Below are 24,501 nucleotides of genomic sequence, written 5' to 3' on the forward strand. Positions count from 1 at the left end.
AGTCTGTGAACTGCTTGAATCTGAGGCCCACGTGGGTCGTCCCCAATGGTGTCAGGAACTTCAAGATATTATTGATTGAGTATACATGCTCCAGAGTTTACAGTTTTAGTAATGTTCAATACGTAGCCCTGAGTACCTGCTAAGTGTTTGGGACTACAAAAGAGTACCTCTGGTTGAAGATCCAGTTCTTGCCTTCCGTGGGGGAGATAGAACATGCGCACGAAACAAGAAACTTCACAAGGGCAGAGTTGGACAGTGGCAGCCATATTATCTGATGATATCCACTAGGGTGTCTACTGGCAACTCAAACTTCACGTGTTCTGGATAGCCCTACCGGTATGCCCTTGCTCTGGTGTACTGGTGCCTGCTTGTTCTTCATCTCCATGAAGGGCATCCCCACTCTTCCAGGAGTTTGGGTCAAAGTGCTGGGAATCATACTTTACTCAGCTCTTTCTCACCCTGCACATCTCCAAATTATAAGCAAATCCTGTTGGTTCCATCTTCCAAATGTATCTAGAATGAGACCATTTCTTCTTGCCTCCACCACCACTTTCCTGGCCAAGCCAGCTTCCCAATGGGAGAAAATGCCGCCACGAACAAGACAATATGGTCTGCATACCGCCCTGCCACCAGTCCCTGCACTGTAGTGACCATGATCTCCTCGTTGAACTCTGAAAGACAGGAGACTCCAGGTCTGTGCATCTGCTGTTTCCTCCATTTGGGATCCTTCCTGCCCTGTGTACTGCTGCCTCCCATTCCCCTTTCCAGAGAGAGCCTCACAGACCACCACCCTATTTAAAGTAATGACCCTCCATCCCCAGTATTCCTATCCTCTCTCGGCTGCTTTATTTTTTTCCCCATAGCACTTATTATATTTGCTTATGTATTTGTTTGTGTCATCTCTTTCCCCAAACTCCCCCAAGACTCTATGCTCCACGAGGGTGCAGATATTGCCTGCTTTGCTCATTGTTCTCTCACCAGAGTGCAGAATACTTCCTGGAGTGTAATAGGTGCTCAATAAACATCTGAAAGCATAACCAGTTCTGTGTTCGCTTTCCCTACGTAAGAACACTGCAATGGCACGAATGGCCAACAGAGGTCAATGTTTAGACACCGGAAGGCTCTGCCTGTCCTTGTTTCTTTTCACTAACTGGGACTAAATTGGATTTCTGGTCCTCTCCAGGGAGAGGCGTGGAGCCTTCTCTGGGTCTGTCTCACCCCTGAACAGGCAGCTTTCTGGGCTGAGTGACAGCTGCCTCAATTCATCTTGATTTCACCGAATCACACTGTAGATGCTTTCTCTCCACTCCTGAGTTCCCTTTTACTCTTTCGGATGTGCCAATAATCATTAATTCATTTTACGATCATGCTGGGGTTCAAAGAGCCTCTGATGAAACCCCAAGGAAAATACATTCGGGAGGGCAGTGCCATATAAAACCCAAGCATGTTACATAACTTCTGGCTGCTCAACACGGCCCTTTTTTTTTTTTTTCAACCCATAAATACATTCTTTTCCAAACACTTTGAGCAGTCTGCAGGATGAAATGTGAGCATGAACAGCCTTTGTCCTATGTCAGCTTGAGGCCCCTCTGCCTTTCATCTTTGGATGCCTTGTAGCCAGCACCTCTCCTTTTTAGGGGCGGGTCACCTCCCATCCTTCTCCACCCTTTCCTGCCCTCCTCCTGCTGCGGCAGGCACACCCGTTAGCTCAGGGCTGCTTCTCTGAGAAATCTGCCCACCCCTCCTTCTCTCCAGCAAACCTCCCCACCACCGACCCCCCGCAAATCACCTCCTTTAAAACGATCACTTCCAATTTCTATGCAGGATGAAAGCACCAAGACAGAGAGGCAACACATCCTCGCTTCTGGGCTGATGATTATTTATTCAATGTCACCTTCCTGGTCTGGCTGATGACTGGCTTTTCAGATCATGTTTAGCTCTTCTGTGTATAAGCTTAATAAAATTCTCTTAACTACTTAGTCAACAACTACCATATCTGAACACTGTATACGTATCTACATATTTATGCTTTTGCATGTATATTTCAATCTTAGATTGGTGCTATGTCTATATACACACATATGTACATATCACCAAAAACAAGATATAAAGAAAACAAAACGTCTGTTGTTTAAATATGTCTCCCCTTTCCTCCACGAGAATCCCTGCTTTCACGAATGTGAAAGGCATCTGTTTTACGAACCATTTCTGCTTGATACTGTCCCAAATGTACAAATTCTGTCCCTCCCCGGGATCAGGGAGATGGCTCAGAAGCCGGGCTTCAGTCGACAGGGCTGGCTTTTGGTGAAATTATTAAGTTGGGAATTGCCAACTTGGTCTACAAGTGAAATACTTGATCCTGTTTTACCAGGAGGGAAAAAGAAAAAAAAAAAAGAAAAAACCAATCTGCTTTCCTTGAAGGCCAGTGTGCATGATTATGTTCTCAACACGGAGCAAAGATGACCAGGATAAGCGAGAGACCCATTTACGCCAGTGTTTAAAAATCATTAATAAAAACAGTCACAACTCTTCAGTCGAGTGTAAGAGTATCTGTGAGCATTCTATTTAAAACATTTAATCACGTTAAATGCTAAAACCTGACTCAGTTGTTGGCGGAAGCGTTTCAGGGTTGTTCGGTAAACCCACACAATGGCTCAGAGACGCCCCCGAACACAAATCCCAAATGACGCGTTGGGTTCTCCTCATATGCTGCAGGCTGGCTCCCAGAGCCTACACCGTAGGGAGACCCCATTATGATCTGACTCAACAGGAGGCTGGAGCAGCTCTCAGGCACACCGAATTCTCTCCCACCTGCCTTCCCCTTTTAGGGTCCTAAACGGTGTGCCTTCGGAAAACAATGTATTAGTCTCTGCTAAAAAGAAATGAGCGATCAAAGCCACTAAGAGACAGGGAGGAACCTTAAATGCATATGGCCAAGTGAAAGGAGCCAGTCTGAAAAGGCTACCTAGTGTGTCATCCCAGCGATAGAACATTCTGGAAAAGGCAGAGCCACAGAGACGAGAACAGATGAGTGGCTGGGTTGCCCAGACTCTGGGGGTGGGGGTGGGGATGGGCAGGAAGCATAGGTGAAACGGAAATTTTTAGGGCAATGAAGGTACTCTGAATGATACAGAGGTGTATAGATGACATGGTGCGTTTGTTGCCATGTCTCTACGCCACAGCACGGAGAATGAGCCTTAACATAAGTTATGGTAAAATCACCTATCGGTCCTGGCTGATGCTTTGTCACACACACGCACTATTCATATGCACGACTTTAACAACAGGGGAACCTCCGTGTTTGGGGATCCCTCCACTTTCTGCTCGTTGTTTTTTCTTTTTTAAACTTAAAACTATTTTAAACAATAAAGTCTATTAATTAAAAATCAGCTATAACCAACAATGAGAGTCTGCTTCCCTAATACATGTAAGGACCCCCAACCCCGTTGGGGGCGTGTCTATTACACATGGGCTGAAAAATAGCTTTTTCCTTTTTCTTTCCTTTTCTTTTCTTTTCTTTTTTTTTTTTTTTGGAGGGGTACACAGGCACATCAACAGAAATGTGCTCTGATACCATTTCTTTCTGTTGGAGGCTTATCACCGACTGCTGGACCACAGCCCCAGCGCAGGGCTTTCTCACATGGGGGAGGTCACCACCTATTTTTTGATACATTTGGATTCATTCCCACCAAGCCCCGCATGTGAAATGCTGGCAAGTCAGTTTGCCTTGGCTGCTAAGGGACCATGCAGACTTCTGTGCTGCTCGCATGAGGTTTGGCTATTTTTAGGCATCAGCTAATCCATTAAAGCATAATGTTGCCACTGATGAGTCATAGAACCCAGCAGTGGAATTAGAAAGAGAAGCATGAAAGAAAAGCCGTCGGCCGACGTGCAGGAAGCACATCATTGTAACACACTGTACTAGCGTGTCTGCACACACGCACACACACACATGCACACACATGCACCCTCCCCCAGCCCCCCACCCCCCACCCCCCACCTGCTCAGCTACAAAAGGTAAATGGCACCGAATACGAGCCAACCTCCAAGGAGGTAAAAGGAAGCAGTCACCTTGGAAGGATCTGGGAAGTGAGAGACAGCAGCTCGCCAGTGAGGAAAGTCACAGTCCAAGGAAAGTGTCACCCCAGAGCACTTTGCAAATAAAATTTACTACCAGGCTACTGAGTAGGTTTTGCATACTCCTGAGCAAAGCTGAGCCTGGGGAGCAGGAGACAGAGGGATGGGGAGGCTGCTCACAGGTGGTGCGTGTTTGCTGGCTGGAAGTGGAGGGGGTGGCATCCTGGGCAGAGGCTTGCCCAGGGGGCACCTGGCAGAAGAAAGGCGCATGGAACCTCTATTTCGGGGGCTCTTACTGACGGGGATGGCAGGGCCGCCAATGCACTCCTCCAGGCCAGCACACGCTCTGAGAGATACAGCAGGTGTCTGTACAACTGCCTTACAGGAGGGCGTTTAGCTCTTCCTGGAGAAATAGCGGTGTGGGTGCTCTGGAACTCCATCCTTTTTCCTGGACTTTTCTGGACCGCCTCTCCTTTCATAAATTCTTTTTTAGACCATGAAGCCTTCTATTTATTTTTTCAGAATCTAACATTTCTCCCTCTCTCTTTTTAAAAGCTTACTTCTGTTAGAGAGAGTGAGAGCCCAGATGGGAAGGGCAGAGGGAGAGGGACTCAAGCAGACGCCGTGCTGAGCGGGATACCAGATGTGGGGCTCGATCTCGTGACCCTGAGAGCCCGACATGAGCCAAAACCAAGAGTCCACCGCTTAACTATGTCACCCAGATGCCCCTAACCTTTCTCTTCGCAGGGCCAAAGCCACCTAAACGGAAGCAGGGAAGGTCACTGATGCTGTCAGGGGCTTACAGATGCTACAATACTGACTACTCCGGTTCCTTTGGATACATTTTCTTCAATCCTTACAACAACCCTCATTCTTTCCACTATGTCAGAGGACCGGAAGGCTGAGGTAGTTTGTGCAATCAATACAGAATTTGTGCACTAATTTGCACACAATTTGCACAAGGTTCCAGTGCTCAGGAGGGATGGGAGAGAGATTCGACTTAGGTATTTTTAGCTCCAAGTCCTGCATTTTCTTCACCAGCTCACTTGCTGCCCACTCCAGCAGAGAGGACGCCCTGTCCTCTCGCTCAGCCCCACTGGCTCCCACTAGACTTGCTACAGACTCACAGACCCAATCTGTATGGTTGGGAGAAGAAAATCCATCGGATTATACTTGGGAGGGAGGCCCCAAGGGAAGGGATTCTGTGGTCCATCAGGGCTTTCAGCTGGAATCACCGAGCATTCGGGAAGCAGGGAGGCAGGCTCCCCTCCCCAGGGTGGAAGGTGCTCCCTACCCCACAGCAAAAGAGGACAGAGATGCAGCGTGGCCAGAAAGAGGGATCCAGTGGCGCAGTTGGTGGAAACCGATCACACCTGGAATTCTCTGCTCCCCCACAGCTGCGGGCCAGGGGGTTGGGTGCAGAGACTTCACCTGCACCGAAGAACACTGCAGCGGGAACGGCCACGCCATGGGGACAGGGACGGCTCCGGCTCCGCGACAGCGCTTTTCTCCCACACTGTCTCCTCCGGAGCTCCAGCTGAAGACACACCGGAGGCGTCTTTCCATAATAACAGTGAGGAGTTCCTTAAAATAGTCACCGAAACGAAAACCCCCTCCGTTTTACGCTTCGGTTTTTGGTTAGCGAAGGCTGGTGGTTTCTACAAGCTCTGTTCTGCGAGGCAGAGAAGCCTGGGACTCCAAAAATGGAGGGGGGCTGCGAGAGATCTGGTATAAGGAATCATTCGCCTGTTTCAGGGATGAGAAAAACAGCAACTCGGGGAGGGAAAAACGACCTGTCTTGCAGCCAGCCAGAGCCCAGGCTGGTGGTCTCCCCCGCCCCCCCACCGCCCCGGGCCATGCTGCGTCCCACAGGGATGGGGTGGGTTTCCTGAGGTCACGCACGCACATCCCCGTGGCTCTCCTCCCATGTGGGAATCCCAAGCCTGGAGTCACAAAGCCATCCAGCACTCGAGTCAGAAACCATCCCTTCTCCAACCACTCCCCCCAACCATTTTGCGATTTTGCTAATTAAGTGAAACAATTGGCACATCCCTAAATCTCCCCGTGGGTGTGAGTGTCAGTGATTTCTAACGGGTTGAGAAAACATGGCTGATTCTCCAGGCTAGAGTAGAAAACTTCTCCGCGCCACACTGGCGAGGGAGGCAACCCTGCAACCCTGGGCTGGGAACATACATTAAATCCAGATATCAGCTCTCTGGCTCCCTTCCTTTCCTCCCCGCCGCGCTTTCTCTCTGATTCTCCCGTCATCCTCATCCTGTCACTCGTGGCGACCACAGCTGGTGGAGTATCTGAGCTGTGATGATGTCAGCCTGTTTCTGATAGGCTTCTGGGGAAAGCGACAGATCGTTGGCCGCGTCAGGGGCCTTGCACTTTTTGTCTCTCTAGCTCAAAACCCAAGCCACCTTTTCAGCAGGCGGCAACCGTCCCCAGCATGCAGGACCCCCACGCGGGGCCGCCCACAGACCTGCAAACGGGCCGCGACAGAGATTCTACCTTCTAATTTGCACCTTGGTTTTCGGCAGACTCGTGGTCTGGCTGCCGGAAGGAAATGAGACTTCCCGGGGAAGCCGAGGGCTTTATCATTCAGGCACAGGGAGCTGCCTGCTTTCCAGAATGCTGGGTCCATCTGCCGCCTCCGAGGGCCTGGGAAGCTCGCATCCACGAGGCTGCCAGGGTCTTGGAGACGTTGCCCACAGCCAGAGCTGTTCTTGACTCTCAGGGTGAAAAGAGGTGCGTGGGTAAGGAACCAGCAGCTCTCCAAACTGACCCCTCTTCCTGTGCCTGCTGCCCGGTCACAGTACCGCTTGAAGGGTTGAAGGTGCCATGAAAAAAATGCACTTTCTTTCTTGTTCATTTTCCAGGCTTCCCCTGGAGTCTGTTAGGAGACAACTCTGCTGAAGACAACTCGTTTTCCTTCTCCCCGTGACCACCTCCAACCCATGCAGGCAGGGGGGGAGTGAGCGGCCCCTATGGACGGGCAGTGGGTTCAAAACAAAGATGCCACTTAAGAAAAAAAATCTGGATTTTTGCTTTTTTAAAAAAAAAATCTGAACTTTGAGACATCTTTCTTGGATCTTACCAAAGACTGTAAGCCTATGGTGACCCTGCACTGGAAAAAAAGACATCTTTGGAGGCCAAGAGCTCTGGCAGTGCTGGCCCTCTGACATTGTGTAAGACCCCACATCTGGTCATTCACAAGCACTTCTGGAAAAAGCTGCGAAATCCCCCCTTCCCTGAAACTTGATCTCTTAAAAATGTACTCAAACAGTTCAAACCATTAAACTGGTTTTTCTTCTGTTTCGTTTTCCCAAACATCAGCTACAGCCTGACCGTTCTCAACTCAAAGCTGAAGGAGGTGCCGTCACTTGGGGGTTTTTCAAAGTCCTCCATGCAAACATTCCCAGGACAGCGGAATTCAGGGCCTGATGGCCGGGAAGGCCAAACCTGTTTGTCTCCAAGCCACCTGGACGGGGAAAGTGCTGTTTTCTACAAAGGAGCTGGGGAATAGAAGTATTCAAGTGATTTAACAGACTGTAAAAGAGAGGACCGAGGGTGATTGTGGAAATTAACAGAGTTAATAATACTTCCAGGCTTTAACATAACTGACCTTGACTCCATCTTATCCTTTGGGGTTCCTATTGACTACATGCACAGATCACCTGGGATGTCCAGATGATGTTGACCATGCCCCTGATTTTCTACATTCTGATGCTTTGACATCTTGGAGCCTTGCTGCCTGGAGGGACTGCCCCTTTTGGGGCTAGCATCACATGCACACCAAACACGCAGCCCCTCTCCTCCACTGGGCTCTCCCCTCTGGGCCACTGTCCATCTGTCCTCATCACCCCATGCCCAGGTACCAGACACCCAGGGGCAGCCCCTAGATCCTCAGAGCTCCCGAGAAATTGTTCATGACAGTCAATCCTCAGCCTGATTACCCCAGGTCGCTCAGTCCTTCCCCTGGAAACCACCGTACAGGCTCCTGGCCATATTCCCTCCTGGTTCCCTCTGTCTCCTGAGTGACCCCGGTGCTTCCCTGTGCGGCCCTGCTTGGTACGCCCCGTCTTTTTGTGATCTGAGTATAAAAGGCTACCTTTTCAATGGCAGCTGTGTTCTCCTCGGTGGGCCTTACAACCCCTAAATGATAACAGCATTTACATTTTGAAACACACATGTTGGAACGGGACATGGTGACTATTGCATCTAATGTGCCCACCTGACCAGCACGGTCTCTTTCCTGACAGGTAAAAAGGGCACAATGACCCCAAGAAGGGCCCTGAGCCCTGCAGCGTTTCTCCATCAGGGTTCCTCATCTAAACCATAGAATGAAATAGAGAATATTCTATACCACAGAATTATTAGAATTATTTTAAACCATAGAATAAAAATCTCTATATATCTGTCTTGAGTGGTGATTTTCTGACTCCTACGGAGGACGGTCCCTTACCAGCTTCAGTCTACAGGAGCAGGGAAGTGAATTCATTACAAACAGCAGATGCCTTGGGGCACTGGGGTTAAGCCCCTCTCCCAGAACCCCGCTGGGAAAGAGGGTGGGTCTACAGTCTGGGTAGAAAACCCTAATTCTCCCCATCGCACATTCCGGTCTGCCTCTTAGAAGACACTCTGGCCAGGAGAAGGTGATGGTGGCATGGTGGGTGCCCCGACCTGGGCGAGGGCGGGGCCGGTGAGCATTACCTGTGCTCGGTGCTCCCCGACGGCAAACTGGATCACAGCGACGCCCGGGTGGTGGCTGTCCTCGATCCTCTCCACCGTGCTGGAGTCGATCTTCAGATCGCTGCTGATCTCGGCGCTCTGGATGAAGTCTTCCGTCTTCAGGTCCTCCACCTTCTTCAGCTCCCCGTTGGCCAGCTGGATGATGGAGCCTTTCATGAAGTAGGGGGGCAGCGTGGGGGGTGCCGCGGCGGGGGACGCCACCGACTGCACCACCGGCAGGTGGATCTGGGCCTGCACCATGGCGGGGTAGGCGGCCTGCGTGACCAGGGCCTCCGGGCTGAAGTTCTCGCTCTTGGGAAGGGTGGTGGTGACGAACGTGTGAGGCATGGCCGCGAACTGCGGCGACGACGTGGCTATCGCGGGGGCCGCTCCCGAGCCCTCCACATCCGCGCTGCCCACCGGGATGAGCAGCGGCTGCGTGCCGGGGATCACCAGGTGCTGGGGCAGGCTGCCGGCGTACGTGATCGCTTGCTGCTGGCCGCTCAGGTAGCCGATGACCGGCGCCTGCGTCCCCGCGTAGAAGGCGGTGGCTGGCAGTCCCACCGGGAGGGGCTCTGAAGCGCTGTGCGGGGTCTGGATGACCGTGTGGGGGGACAGCGTGGCCACGGCGGCGGCCTTCACGCCTTCGGGGCCCAGAGCCTGTTGGGGGGACAGCGCGTAGGACCGGTGCGCGGGCTTCCCCAGGTGCAGGCCGCTTTTGTCGTTGAGGGTGGAGGGGGAAGCCTCCCGGTGCGCCACCTGCTGCACCTCTAGGTCGGTGGCGGGGGTGTTGCTGGTGGGCAGGACCATCACAGAGGCCCGGAGCCCCGAGGAGTCCCGGCCGCCGTAGTCGGCGGCGCTGGGGTGGACCACCACGTGCCTGGACTCGTACGGGTGAGGAAGGGACTTGCCGGCCTTCACCAGGCCCAGGTCGGCCGAGCTGGGGGCCCCGTACCTCCGGCCCTTCTCCACCTCCCCGTTCAGGAGCTCCTTGGCCTGCATGGTCTGCTGCAGCCGGCCGCTCTCGGCTTTCTTGGCGGCCTCGCGGGGCACGAAGTGGCTGCCGGAGTCGGTGTATTGCACTACGACCTGGGGGGAGGGCCCCAGGGTGAGCGTGTGTGGGATCATCGTCTGGTGCGGGTGGAGGTGGACGGGGATGGCCGGAGGGGAGGCCGTGCGCCCGGCGCTCTGCGGAGAGCTGGAGATGTGGACGTACTGGTTCTGCTGGGTGGGTGGAGGGGATCCCGGGGTGATGAGCCCCGGCGTCCTGCCCAGGTGCTGCTGCTGCTGCTGCTCAGCCTTGTGTCCTGAGGCTTGGCTCAGACTGCCCATGTTGGCCAGCAGAGTGGAATAGGCCTCCAGCTGGGAGCGCTGGGATGGAGTGGTGGCCCCCGCGGCAGAGGCCACGGCACTGGTGACGGGGCTGGCCGTCGGGGAGATCAGCTGTGAAGGGATGAACCCGGTGTAGGGCCCACTGTACTGGGAGGACCCGATGAACTGGAAGGTGTGTGGCAGGTGGGCGTACTGCACGGGGGACACGGGCGTCCCCGACTGCGGGGGAGGGTACGCCGCGGGCAGCGTGCTGGTCGCCGGGACAGACCTGGGCGCGCTGGGCGGGGAGTAGTCCAGCCCCGTGGACAGCGCTTTGTGTAAACCTATTCCCTGTTGTAAACCCAGCTCCACGGAAGTCCCTGCCGGGCCGTGCCGGCCGCCCCCATGGGCGCGGCCCCCGGGGTTGCCCGGGAGCCATGCCACGGCCTCCGCCCGGTGGTTGTCGCTCGGCGGCGGGACGGCCTTCTCCTCGGAAGGCCGGCTGGTGGCGGGGATCTCGCGCTTCTTGGGAGGCAGGCATTCGTTGCTCCGCTCTTGGTTGGATTTCATTTTTCGCCGTCCCCCCTCCACGGTGACTGTCTCACTGTCTGGCTGGCTCTGGTTTTAGTCTGATACATGGAAAGTCACATTTGATTTCTGTAGGGGATCCAGGCTCTTCATGAGGAATCATCTCCCCGTGGGTGCGATCGGCCCGCAGCAGCTCTGGAATCTGGGAAAAAGGAAGAGGGTGGGGACAAGGGGAAGAGACAAGGCAGGAGGAAGGGGAAGAGAGAAAAGGACATCAAAATATCAGACTGAGACTAGGCCTCCGGCTTCAGAATGAATTCCCCAAACCTGATGAGAGCCCCAACCTGAAAGCACATAAAACACTCCCTGTGCTAGACAGCAGGTCAGGAAGATGAGGAACATCCCAGGGGAGACAAAACCTTAAAGCAGATGCTGCTTCTTTTAATTTTTTAAAATTTTTAAAAAAGTAGGCTTCAGCCCAGCGTGGAGACCAACACTGGGCTTGAACTCTTGACCCTGAAATCAAGAGTCAGATGCTGAACTGACCTAGTCAGCCAGGTGCCCCACAGCAGATTCCTTTTTATGGCATTAACCACTCCCCTAAGACTGTCTGCATTTCCTAAGACCTGTTTCTCAACATACCCTCTCTCCCTTTTTAACATTTTTTTCTTAGAGGGTAGATGGTTTATTTCTTAAATTTCCTTTTCAGAAACACTGGTCCCTTCCTCACCTCTTCGTTCCTTTGCCGGAAAATCAAATGAAGCCCACAGGGAGGGGTGACATCAGGGAGAGTCAGCCTCCTATGCACGGGCTGGGAAGGAGCAGTGAGGAGTGGGGGTCCCGAGCGGTCTCCGGGCATAAGGTCTGAAGCCTCATCTACTGGAGCTACTCCTCAAAGGTTCTGCCTAACTCTGGGTCCATACTCGATCTACAACCATTCCCTGTTCCCTAACACACACACACACACACACACACACACACACACACAAAATACACATGCCAACTCAGCAGAGGGAGCCAAAAATAATCTTGTGCTCTACAAGTTTCCAAAGAATTCCCAGTACAGCTACTCATATGGTAACAGAAAGCCAAAAGAAATCTGCGAGACAGTTAAAAACTGAATATGGTTATGGTTAAAAACAAGACTATGAACGCACTAAGAGGGTGGATGGATTGAAGGGTCTTTCACATCCATCCATCCTTCCTTCCTTCCTTTATTTATTTATTTCCAGGTAGTCTCTGAGTTTTCTCTTCACACTGACCTCCTCTCCTTCTCCTTGGAAAGGGCCAGCCCACCATTAACCCAAGAGATGAAACCTCTTTCAGATCAATCAGACCCATGGGCTTAACCCTGATCTATAAATCAATAGTGGCCCAGGAGCCAGGTGTTATGGACACACATCTCAGTCTCTCAGCGACCACTGCACATGGATGCCCACTGGCATCCACGGCACCAAGAGGGCTAGCCAGCAGCAGGTGTGAGTGCCCCCTCTAGGAATAGCTGCAGACAGGACCACCCCTATGTGCTGGGATCCTGGGAAGCCATGGCATGGGCATTAGGCTTTGGGAATTCCAGGCCCTGGAGGGTTTTAGCATCTCCCCTACCCAGATGCTCTATTTTTACAATCTGATTTTAAAGCAAACACAACAAGCTAGCTTGTTGTGGTACCTGATCTTTGTCAACACCCCATGCGATAGTGACATCCCGACTGTAACTCCTTCCTCTCCTCTGCCTGCACCAACTTCTCCCCCATCTTTCCTGGGGAGCTCCACTCCCCCACCCTAATCTGCAACTTTTGTTTTGGTCCGTGATTTAGTGACCCTTGCTGCTCGTGCTCCAGCATCATCACGAAACATCACCACGAAAGGGGAGATGGCACCAAAGGAAGTCCCCATCCTTAATGCTAGTGACCCAGGTATATATGAGGCGGAAGTATATAAATCTGGCTTCTCAATGTCAAAGCTCATTTCAGTACCAAGAGGATTTGTCAGAGGACAAGAGAGGCACTTCAGAGACTGGGATGGAGGGGCACCTGGCTGGCTCAGTCTGCCTTTGGCTCAGGTCATGATCCTGGGGCCCTGGGATCGAGTCCCACATCGGGCTCCCTGCTCAGTGGGAGGTCTGCTTCTCCCTCTGCCTCATCCCTACCACTCGTGCTCTCTCTTTTTCCATCTTTGTCTCAAATAAATAATTAAAATCTTAAAAAAAAATAAAGATTGGAATGGAAACAAAAAAAGGGGAAGAGATCTAGGATGTTAATGCTGGAGAAATAACTGTGTTGAAAGAGTAATGTCAATTATTTGCCCTCCCGAACTAGGGCTTTTAGAAGTCCAAAATAACTGTTCTGTGCAGCCTTCTTTTATAAACAGTGCAGCACATAATTTACACACAGTATTTGCAAATCAATCAGGATGACAGTGCTGTTTTCTCTCTCTCTCTCTCTCTTTTTTTTTTTTTGTATAGTGGTAAGTACTATTTTTTAGAGACTTATTTATATATTTTAGAGAAAGAGGGAGAGTGCACGCGTGTGTGAGCAGGGTGAGGGGCCGAGAAGGAGACAGAAGCCTCAAGCAGACTCCCCACTGAGGGCGGAGCCTGCCACAGGGCTCGATCTCACCACCCTGAGATCCTGACCCGAGCTGAAATCAAGAGTCGGAGGCTTAACCAACTGGGCCACCCAGGCGTCCCAGTGCTATTTTCAAAATAATGACAGAACAAAATTAAACTACAGAATTGTAAAAAAAATCAGTGGCCCCTTCTGGCTGCTTAAAATGTACTGACAATGATCTTTTATCTTTAGATTTCAAGAGTCACTTAAGAAACAATTGTATAAGCTCCCACATTCCCAGACCAACTAGCAAAAAAAAGTCATTTAGGAGATCTGCTCAAAGCAAACCATTCCCTGCGCCCCCTGCTGGTTCCACGTCAGCACTGCTCCAATAAAACCCCACAGGATTTCATTAGGGATGTTCATCCAAGAGTGATATGTCAGAATCCAAAATGAGAACATTTGCATATAGTAGGCCCAGCCAGTAAGGGAATAGGTTAATTAGCCCAAGGCAGCTCGAGGCAAGAAAAAGCAGCAGCATAAAAGTCCTTTCAAAGCCAAGCAAAATGTCAAACACATTCAGAAGAGGTCCATTAGCAATGCAAATGTAAAATTGCTTGTACAACCAAATGCACAATATACAAAACTAGAAAACCCCTCTGAAGGTACTTTTTAAAGAACCCAGCTTTAGTGAATCTGAAAAGGAATGCTGACTGGGTTCTCAGTAGTGCCCTGGTTTATTTATAGTGCTTATTTGAGACACACTGGCTTAGCTAGCCCTCAAGGTCTCTGTTAGAGCCTCCAAGGCTGGTCTTCTGCTAATGGACCACTAAGACCTATTGGCCGTAATGCCCAGATTCAAATTTATTCTTCTGAAAAGCCATCCATTGATGAACATCTTTTCCAGATAATACTAATGATAAATCCAGGATCCAGAGATAAACTCAGGCGCTGGAACACCTAGGGCCAGACTGAGAAAAAGTCCAATCTATCCTCCTGCTCCATGTAGAAGGACCACTTACCAGTGCAGCTTGGAGGAGACGGGGGCTCTCTAATTCTCGGGTCATGTGTCCTTTCTCTATGCTCACCGGCTCTGTACTATCTCAGTCTCCCATCAGGGAGAAGCACTGGGAGGGGAGGGATTGAGTCGCTGTATTTTCAGAGGACCACCAGAGGGCGCCACAGTTTGCCACCAAGTCCCTGGAAGGCTGCGGGACTGGTTGTTCAAGGCACTGAAAGGAGAGGTGTATTTTGAAGGTGGAGGAGCACGTAAGGGGGAAAAGGAAGGGAGAGGAAAAGAGATACAAAAAAAGAGAAGAAGAAAAAAGGAGAATAGGAATTTTGCTTTCACGGTCTCTTTCTAGCTGTAGCAAATGGCTTCCTCATTTCCTAACTTCCTAATGGACACCTAATGGTGTCCTTAATTTACCTTCTTGGGGCTGAAACACACCCGTGGCTCACCCGGACCCCTGGAATGCTCACTTCTGGATGCACAATGGAAAGATTTCTTCCAAACATGGGGCCACACGCTATTTTATAGATGCTAAGCTACCAAAGAACCGCACATGCAGACCCATTGTGCAAACATTATCATTAAGAAGATACTGGGTGAATTAAGGCAAACTTACAGATGGTTTGCCTGAGAATTTCTGTTCTGAATGCACTCATCTTAAGTGTCTTTACGTCTACATTTTTATCTCTCTCAGAATTTTATGATTTAGCTCAGGGGCCCTAGCTCTCCAAAGTGCTGTCCTCAGACCACCAGTGCCAGTCCCCACCCCGCATCCCCACGGCCCCCAGCCGCTCTAGAAATGCAGCATCTCAGGCCTCACCCAGCCCTCCTGATTTCGGATCTGCATTTTAACAAGATCCCCAGATGATTCATAGGCACAGAAAGGTTTCAGAACCTCAGGTATGAGAGTAAATTTTCTAATCATCAGCTCCTAAACAAATTAAACATCTCTAGCCTCTCTTTCTGATGGGGTAGTTTCTGAGAAACAAAACTGAGTGCAGCCTATGCAAACACACAAGTGGATGGGGCCTTGGAGATGGGCAGCTAATATTTAGGGACTATCCAGGGGGTTATTTTGGGGTCACTTAGACTCAGTATAGTTCTAAGTAGCGAATGCTCCTTTTCTTCTGGTTCTTTGTGCCTCCAAAAAATATAGGGAAGCACGCTTTAAAAAAGCTGCTATCATCAATTTTATACATGACTTAATCATCTCCAAGAAGAAAAACAAAATTCAACAAAAGAAGCCCCACGCTTCCATCTCTGCTATAAATTCAACAAAATTCCCCCACGACCATGGATTTACGCTCTTTCAGAAATGATAGGAAAACGAGATGCCTTTGAGCTGGCAGATGTGGGAATGTGTCCCCACTGACTCTTAGTCTTGTAAATAACAATGAACTGCTTTGAGTGGAAGCCACTCCTTAGAACTTGCTACATACAGTCCTAAAAGTGCACCCCAAGGTCATGGCAGTAAACTGGGGTTGCTCTGCCGAGCACACCCCATGGTGCGAGTTTCTCAGTTTGAGTGGATCCCACAGAGGCACGGTTTCCGAGTTAAAGAGGAAGAGCTGCAGAATGACGAGGCTGGGCCAGTTCCAGAAAAACTGGATGAGCATTCAGGAGACAGAACATCTGGCCCTGGCAGGCAAGGTCACCAGGGCACGGCAAGGGTTCTCCAAGTACGGAACGTGCTGATCTTCCTTTCTGTTTCAGTCTACTACTAAGCTGGAAGGTTCGAGTCGTGCCCTGCAGAGGACTTTGTTTAGGTTAAATATGAAAAGTGAGCCTAGGGGCTCCTGGGTGGCTGAGGGGGTTAAGCCTCTGCCTTCGGCTCAGGTCATGATCTCAGGGTCCTGGGATCGATCCCCGCATCGGGCTCTCTGCTCATCAGGGAGCCTGCCTCCCCCTCTCTCTGCCTATTTGTGATCTCTCTCTCTCTGTCAAATAAATGAATGAAATCGTAAAAAAGAAAGGAAAAGTCGGCCTAACCCCATCATCCGTGGGGCTTCCAGGATGGAGAAAGATGCGCTGGATGGCAGCACCGTTAGATGCCTTCACAGTTGATTGGACAAGCACACCCCAAGGGAAGTGGATCGCCCATTCATTCGTCAACTACTGACTTCATTTCTACTACATACTGTGGGCCTTAAGTGTTCAGCGTCTGCATGGAGCGAATGGCATGCAAGAACTCTATTTTTAGTTCTATTCTGTTCAACATTTTATTAGCGTTTTTGGTGTCATCGAGGTAAGAGAAAGCTGGAGGAGAGCCTTTATTATTGCAATTAATATTCAAATACACGGATCCTCCACTTTTTGAAAGTTTGTGGTACACACTTTGCCTTTGCTAAAGACATGCATTAGCACTTGCTTTTGAAAACCAAAAGAAATCCAAAGAGGATTTTGCTCCTTTGAAAAAGGCTAAAAGCAAAGGTAGCCTTCAGCATCTGTTTTGCAGGGAGGGGCGGGGAAGCCGCGCACACCCTGAGCAGTGAGAGTGGCGCCACCACGCGCCTTTCCTGGGAACTACACCCAGCATCTCCGCAGTGAGCCTCCAGAGTTCGAACCCTGTTTTGCAGCATCTGGGCTTTATCTGGATTTATTTCGTGCATCTGTTAGCAAGATGTGTCCTGAGGTATCAGAAAAGCCTAAGAGGGGTTATTTTGGGGGCCTGGGAACGCTAAAACCTTCTCCATGTAAATTAATGATAACTGCTTCTTCATTTAATGTCATTTCGGTGTACAAGAGTTTTCGTAGGAATGCTCTACTCTGAGATAGTGGGGGGGGGGGTCCTATATATCCCCAGAAGCTGGAAGTGATGGCACAAAACCAAGAAAATTAAGATTCATGAGAGTAAAGTAAATGCCTGCAGTCGGTTTCAATAGCTCAATACATTTGATAGCAGGGGCTGGAGGAATCTGGCTTATGACTGGCTCAAAAGACGGAGCCCAGGAACCTTGCATTCCACCATCCGTTTAATAGGAACCAACGATTTGGTAGGGGGCCTGAAAGACTGGAGTAATTACCAGCTTCACCAATAGATGCGCCGTGTTCAAAATAAAGGATGAAAAGTGCAACATCGTTTGTTGGTAAAGCCACGGTCCAAGGGGTCAGGACATGGTGGGGTGGGTCCGGGAGGGACGATCGGGTTAGCAAGAGGTCTGGACACAAGCCAGTCAAGGAACGGAGGGGCCAACGGAGAATGTATGGTCTGGGGAAGTGCAAGAGAAGCCAGACTGTAGGTGTATTTATTGCTCAGGTCTGTAAAGGGCTCTCCCTGGAAGGCGGGAAAACAGACCGGAGCCCCACATTACATGAGTACACACAGTAAAAATCAGAGAGTAATCAGAACTGCTCAGAATGGGCTGAGTTGGGTGCTCTGTGTCACCCCCCAAGCACCAAGACCAAGTTTGGAGGCTCTAGCTGAGGGTCCCACACAGGTGGGGTGGACCGCTTGTCCTGCCCAGGTGCTCAGGTCACCTCCTTTTATATTTTTTCATCGCAAGGACTTTGAGACTAAGAAACAACTTTCTTGTTCTTTCCAGCCATGATGCTGGGTGGACTGCTGGAGCAGGACGCACCAGGGGAGATGGCAGCCCAATGGCAAAAGTCCTTTTCTTGCACGTGCAAAAGAGCCAGGCTGCACTGAGGTAAGTGCGGAAAGGTAGCCAAGGAACTTGGAGCCAGCGCTAATCATGGACTGTGGCCAACGTGGTATTCAAGGTCATGGGCTGGGGTGACTAGAAACCAGATTTTGTCACCTCACAGGTAAGTGAGCCGGGGATCCCCAACATCATCCAGCTCAATGCTACCCACCCAATTCTGATCCGGATCTTAGTAGATCGTGCCCGAGAGAACATGAGATCATGACCTGAACCAAAGCCAAGAGCTGGATGGCTGGATGTTCAGCCGACAGAGCCCCCCAGGTGCCCCTCATCTGTAGAATGCTGTGGCCTCAGGTAGGGGCACTAAACACACTGCAGTGATTAGAAGGTATGAATCTGCTCCTAAGAGCACAGTCCCATCGGGGTGCTGCCTAGCCGGGCGTCGCACCTGGAGACTGGGAGTCATTTTTTGATTGAAAGCCTGAGTGAAGAGGTCGGAGGCGAGTCCTCCAGCTGGACGGCTGCCCTGTTCTGCTGCTGCTGCAATCCTCTGCCTGGCAAGGAGAAGCAATACCACTGTGTCCCTCACCCTCAGGGGGGCTCCTCTCTTTGCTACTCCTGTGAACCCCACGGAGAGACAGCCTTCACCAAGTCTGGGCGAAACTTGACTCTGCTTCCTGGCTTCTGCCGTTACGGCTCCTAGCCAACACAACGACCGTGAAGACGGGGACATTCTCTGTGGGTCGAGGAGATGGGTCACGTGGATGGGGTCCCCCGCGTTCGTGGGCGCTGGGGGACAGGATGCAGGAAAGAGGCGGGATGGGGCCAAGCCTGCAGCTGGGCTGTGCTATCCCTGGAAGTAAGCTCACGTGGACGGTCACTGCAGCATCTGGGGAGCCAGTGTCCCCTGGCAGCCTGCCCGTGCTGGAATTCCTGGAAAGGCTCACGATGGAAAAATAATCACTTGGAGGGATAACCATCTGGACTGAAACCGGTCCCAAATGGACTGTCCAGCGGGGTTTGAGTTTTTAAAAAAAGCTGGAAATGCCTTTCTTGTCGAGACCTTCTCTGGCTCAGAGCACAAGCAAATACCTTTCTGCTTTCCAGTGTCCGTGGGTGCCCGACGTGCTCCCCCCGGGACACCCAAATCTCCCTGTATTCGCCACTCCAGTTGGAGACGGGGAAGAGTTGGTGGCGCGGGCACGTTCCAGCACCCTACACTCCGTGGGTCTCACCTTGCCCTAGAGGGAACTGCTCTGAGGGCAGTGGTGCCCTCAGGGCCCCATCCCTGGGCCCCCTGCGACAGGTGCAAAGAACTGACCACAGGAACACAGAGCCTGGGTTGGGAGGACAGAGGATCTGTCATTTTTTGACTCTCAATTCAATGTTCTTAGCACGACACGGGTACATCTCCCTACGGAGTTCATGTGGCATAGTTGCACTATTAGGGTAAATATTAACATTTTTATACAAATACAGATGAGAGGGAATATTATACATATAACATCAAATAATCTGAATACTGATTGATACATACAATATTATGATTATACTAATGAGAAGGGGGACAGAGCATAATAACAGGAATAAGCGATGGGTGGGCAGGGTACAGGTTCTGAACCTGCCTTCACCTCTAACTGCCTATATAATATAGTTTCTCCTTCAATGTCATTTTAATCTTAAATGACACACATGCCCCGTTTAGGGAGGCAAGTGTTTCATCAACCATGTGTCACGTTGTAATTAACATCTCGGCCAATTAAACGGACACACACATAGCTCCTGGCATCCTGTGCACACTCAGTGAAATAGTAGCCATCGTAATTTTAATTTGGCAAACGCGTTCTTGCCAATTCCCGGTTCTCTCTTGCCTCCATCTGCGGCTCATCGCTCCTGGTTCTGCGCTAAAATGAATACGGTTACCTTCAAACTGTCAATCCTTTCAAACACCTGGGTGGTCCCCCCCACCCCACACACCTGTGATTTACATAAAAGAGAAAGTCGTGGGCATCTGAGAATTTATTTTCTTTCTTCAGTCGGTCCATAGGATGATAACAGTTCCCAAAGCAGAGGCCCCCCAGTCCCACCAAAGAGCATGCAAACCAGTCAGCACAGACCAGCAGAGCGAGCAGAAAGGGGTGCTAAACTCCAGTTACAAGCATTTCCCGGTCAAGGGTAAGTGTCCGGGTCCCTTGTTCCGCTCTGCCTGCTTTTCCACAATACTTCTTGGATGAGTAATTCCCAAAAGGCCTGGTGGAGAAATGCAGAATCTTCTTTCCACATCCCACAGGAAGGCTGCCAGCTGTCTCCTTGCACACACTCTCCTCAGCTTTGCTACATGCCACAGAGCAGCACACCAGCAGCAGCTACGGGAGGCTGAGAGCTACCGGCCACCAGGGCCCAGATCTCTGAGAGATCAGATGGTCCAAGTTTACGAACAGAGAATGTAAAAGTCTCCATCACGTTAGAAAAATGCCTTGCTGGCCCCGAGGCCTTCGGGGTGTTGGGGGGTGGGGGTGGTTCTCAGCATTACTGCCCTTGATGTGGCTGGATGAAAGGGGAATCCGTCCCCTGAAGAGGCCCTCCTCCAAGATAGTAAATGTTGGTTTCTCTCCTCTGGTTGTTTTCTGGTCTCTAGGATACTGTACCATTTTTCAGACCTCTTGACTACAAAGGCCCCGAGACCTCCTGGGACCCAGCCTCCCCAAGGCAAAGCAGGTATCACAGAAGTCACCGAGGCTTTCCTTGTGCAGGAAAAGCGGTCCTTTCAAGACGTAACACCCGGCGTACGATTGTGCGTGGCAAAGACAAGGGCGCTCGGACTCAGGGTGTAAGGAACTTGCCTACAGGGCAGAAATAAGACGAAGATCTTGGTGTGTCTGCTGCATGCCCCTGGGTTCCCATTCTTGCATGGTGCAGTGGACTGGCTGGTATGCCGTGCGGGATTAACCTAACTCCAAGACAGTGCTGGCCTCTGGGGCGTCCTGTCGGATAGGAGTACGTTGGTTTGCGTGGAGGGTGTGGCCACCAGACAGCCTAACATCGTGATTTATTAGGATGGGGGCTCTGGGCCAGGCAGGATCAGAGGAACACGTGATTGAGGGTATTTATCCCGACATCCGGGAGGGGCTGGGGACAGAGGGTAGCCACATGGATGGTATGCAATTGAGCTCCAATTTAAAAAAAAAAAAAAAAAAAAAAACTCTATGGACACGAAGGCTCTAGTGCATGTCCCTGGGAGGCAATACTCCACTGGGGACACATCAGGTTGGGAGGGCATATGGCCCTCCAGCTCCGCAGGGAGAAGTTTCCTGAAAGCTTGGGATCTTCAGGTCCCTCCAGCATCCATCCTGCACGCCTCCTCCCCTGGTTGACTGAAGTCTGTATCCTCTCTCTGCGGTAACCTCTAACTGTGAGTGTAGCAGCTTTCCACGAGTTCTGTGACTCCCAGTGAATAACTGAAACTAAGGTTGGTTGGGGAACCTCCCCTCAGATTTGTAACTGGTATCAGAAGTAAAGGCAACCGTGTGAGAACTGTTCTCTCTAACGTCGTAGTTGACTCCTTTTTATAGCTCGTGATGATTATACATTTAAACAGATCAAGTAATAAAATAAACGGGCGCACCCGGGTGCCTCAGTCGGTTAAGCATCTGCCTTTGGCTCAGGTCATAATCCCAGGGTCCTGGGATGGAGCCCCGAGTTGGGCTTCCTGCTCAGTAGGGAGTCTGCTTCTCCCTCTGTCCCTCCTCTTGCTCGTGCTTTCTCTCTCAATCAAATAAATAAATAAGATCTTTTTAAAAAAGATCTTATTTATTGGGGCACCTGGGTGCCTCAGTGGGTTAAGGCCTCTGCTTTTGGCTCAGGTCATGATCTCAGGGTCCTGGGATCGAGCCCCGCATCGGGCTCCATGCTTAGCGGGGGAGCCTGCTTCCTCCCCGCCCTCTGCCTGCCTCTCTGCCTACTTATGATCTCTGTCTATCAAATCAATAAATAATATCTTTTTAAAAAGATATTATTTATTGATTTGATCGGGAGAGAGAGAGTGAGAGAGGGAACATAAGCAGAGTGAGAGGGGGAGGGAGAAGCAGGCTCCCCACAGAGAAGGGAGCCCTTTGCAGGGCTCAATCCCAGGACCCTGGGATCAGGACCTGAGCTGAAGGCAGATGCTTAATGACTGAGCTCCCCAGGTGCCTCTAAATAAATAAAATCTTAAAAAAAAATAAACATAATAAATGAAGTCCACTAGGGTTCATGGATGAGAACAAGTCATTAACCGACAACTAGATCAGTCCAAATCAGTGTCCCTCCAAAGGACAGCCAGGCACAGGAGAACAGAAAGGGGGAGGAGAACACAGTATCCAGCGTGATCCAGCCTGAGCCAGCGCCCAGTCCAGAAGTCCTCCCCATGGCAATCACCCAGGGGCACACGCATATACAAGCACTGAGTGGTTCAATTTTCTAGGTCCAGAGCTCAGAGTATTGGAGCAATGGGGGCAGCCCATCAGCTAAGTCGCTAGTGTCTGAATACTCTCCGTCTGCCGGATGAACGGACTTGCCGGAAGTCTCCCATGACCGCCGGATACTGACCATCCCTCCATACCGAATGGAGGGCTGGACCCCATGCCCTGGCTCTCCAGATTCTGGAGAAAGTAATTCCTGCAGAACACGAAGGAAGGTGCACACATGCCTCGGACAGCAGCGGTTTCCCTGTGTTCTCAGTTCTGCTCAACAGCAGGGATGTCAGCGGGCGCAGCTCCCGTTCGAGAGACAAGAAACCCAGGAGCCTTCGTTACAGGGCCTTACTCTCTGCGCCTCCAGACCGAGAAGTCAACCCTTGCTGCCTGTCCGGCTCACCCGGGGTGGGGCAGGGGGCTTTAGAAACAGTACCAATGTCCAGACTCACTCTAGGCGGCTCAGTCCAAGCCCTTGATGGTGGGAACCAGCAGGTGCATCTTCAAAAGATGCCCCGGGGGATTCTAACGTGCAGCCAGAGGTGAGATCACACACGTGACCTTCCTTCTACCTCCACCACTGCTCGGCAGAATGCCTCAACGACGCTTAAACACAGCATCCGGTCCTCCAACAGAAAGACCGTGTTCTCACCTCTCACTGCACTTAGAACATCTATTACATGTCTGTAAGGAGATACCACTTATACACCCATGGGAATGGCCATTACTTAAAAATAAAAATATATATATTATTTATTTGAGAGAGAGAGAGAGCTTATAAGTGGGGACTGTAGCAGAGGGAGAGGGAGAAGCAGGCTCCCCACTGAGCAGGGAGCCCAATCCGGGGCTTGATCCCAGGACCCTGAGATCATGACCTGAGCTAAAGGCAGATGCTGAAAATCTGAGCCACCCAGGCACCCCTATTTTTCAGTCTTAAAAAGGAAGGGGATTCTGATATGTGCTACAAGATGGCTGAATCTTGAACCATCAGGCTAACTGAAAGAAGCCAGATGTAGAAATACAAATGTACAATTCTCCTTACGAGAGGTATGCAAAATCGGCACATTTCCTAGAGACGGGAACTAGAACAGAGGTGACCAGGGGGAGGGGGGAGCTACCATTCTAGCATGTGCACAGAGTTAGTTTGGGATGATGAAAAAGTCGTAGAGACGGATAGTGAGGATGGTCGTCCAAAAACGCAAATGTGCCCGATGCCGTTGAAGTGTCCACATAAAGGGGTTAAGATGGGAAATTTTATGTTATGTATATTTTATCACAATAAAAAAAGAATTTTTCCAAAATTACAAGGCACCATTTTAAAAGTCTGAAGATCCACAGCAATTTTGTTTACCAACTGGGCTGTGCCCCCGACGTGGGCCCCCCAGTTCGGCCTGGAGATGCAGGGCTCACCAAAACGCCTGCCGGGGATCGCCTGCGTTCCCCGGCTGGGCTTCAGAGCATCTCTGAAAGCCGTCACGATGGTACGCACTTTTTCACATTCCCCACCGGGACGACGAGCGGTGAGAAGGTCAGGCGTACGAGTGTCAGGAGGCATCCCCAAGCTTCCCATGCTCCCGCTGCTGGCTCAGGACAGAGGGTGGGAGGGCTTCCCCAGCCGCCTCTGCTCCCCTGTACTTCCGTCCCCGGGGCATGCCTGCCCTCTGGATCAGCCACAGCAAGCTTCGGGGGAAGGGCCACCTCATAAATATTTTCAGCTCTGCAAGCCATGCGGTATCTGTCACAGCTCCACTCTGTCACCATAGCGTGAAAGGGCCACAGATAACAAGGCTGCGGCTGGGGCCCGGTCCAACCCTCCAACACGCCGGGCTTCAGGCCTCTCCGGGGGTGCATATCCCTGCGCTCTGGGCCCCTTCCACGCCAACCCCCGCCCCTCCACAAGTGCGCCCTGTTGCCTGTTTTCTAATCCGGTGGTTCTCACATCTGGAGGCCCAGATGCTGCAGGGGCCGGTGTCTGGGAGCCACACGTTGAGCACCACTGTTCTAAGTTACCTCTCACGGGTCTCTTTCCCAACCCCGTATCCCATGCCTCTCCTCTGTGTCCTGCTCTGTCCACCCCGCCCCCACACGGCCCTACAGCTCTCTGCTTGACTCTCCTTCCAGTCTGGCCCCTGGGCTAATCCCGGCCCCCCCCCCCTCCACACCTTTGCCCACCACGGGAACACTGTTACTTTCCTTTGTAAACACTCCCCAGGTCTCAGCCGAGCCGCGCAAGACCA

At 51.2% G+C, this 24,501-nt stretch overlaps 1 protein-coding gene across 7 annotated transcripts in view; it reads right to left on the minus strand.

Moving 5' to 3' along the window:
- ATXN1 (ataxin 1) overlaps window positions 1-24,501 on the minus strand; it is a 401,941-nt gene that overhangs the window by 13,788 nt on the left and 363,652 nt on the right. For all 7 annotated transcript variants that reach the window (XM_045085051.1, XM_045085052.1, XM_045085054.1 and 4 more), the window contains one exon: window positions 8,794-10,852. In XM_045085051.1, the coding sequence (XP_044940986.1) occupies window positions 8,794-10,692 (1,899 nt within the window). In that variant the 5' untranslated portion in view covers window positions 10,693-10,852. The remainder of the gene's footprint in view (window positions 1-8,793; window positions 10,853-24,501) is intronic.

The sequence above is a fragment of the Mustela putorius genome, unplaced genomic scaffold, assembly GCF_011764305.1.
Source record: "Mustela putorius furo isolate JIRA1106 unplaced genomic scaffold, ASM1176430v1.1 tig00000831_pilon_pilon_pilon, whole genome shotgun sequence".
Taxonomy (NCBI): Eukaryota; Metazoa; Chordata; class Mammalia; order Carnivora; family Mustelidae; genus Mustela; species Mustela putorius.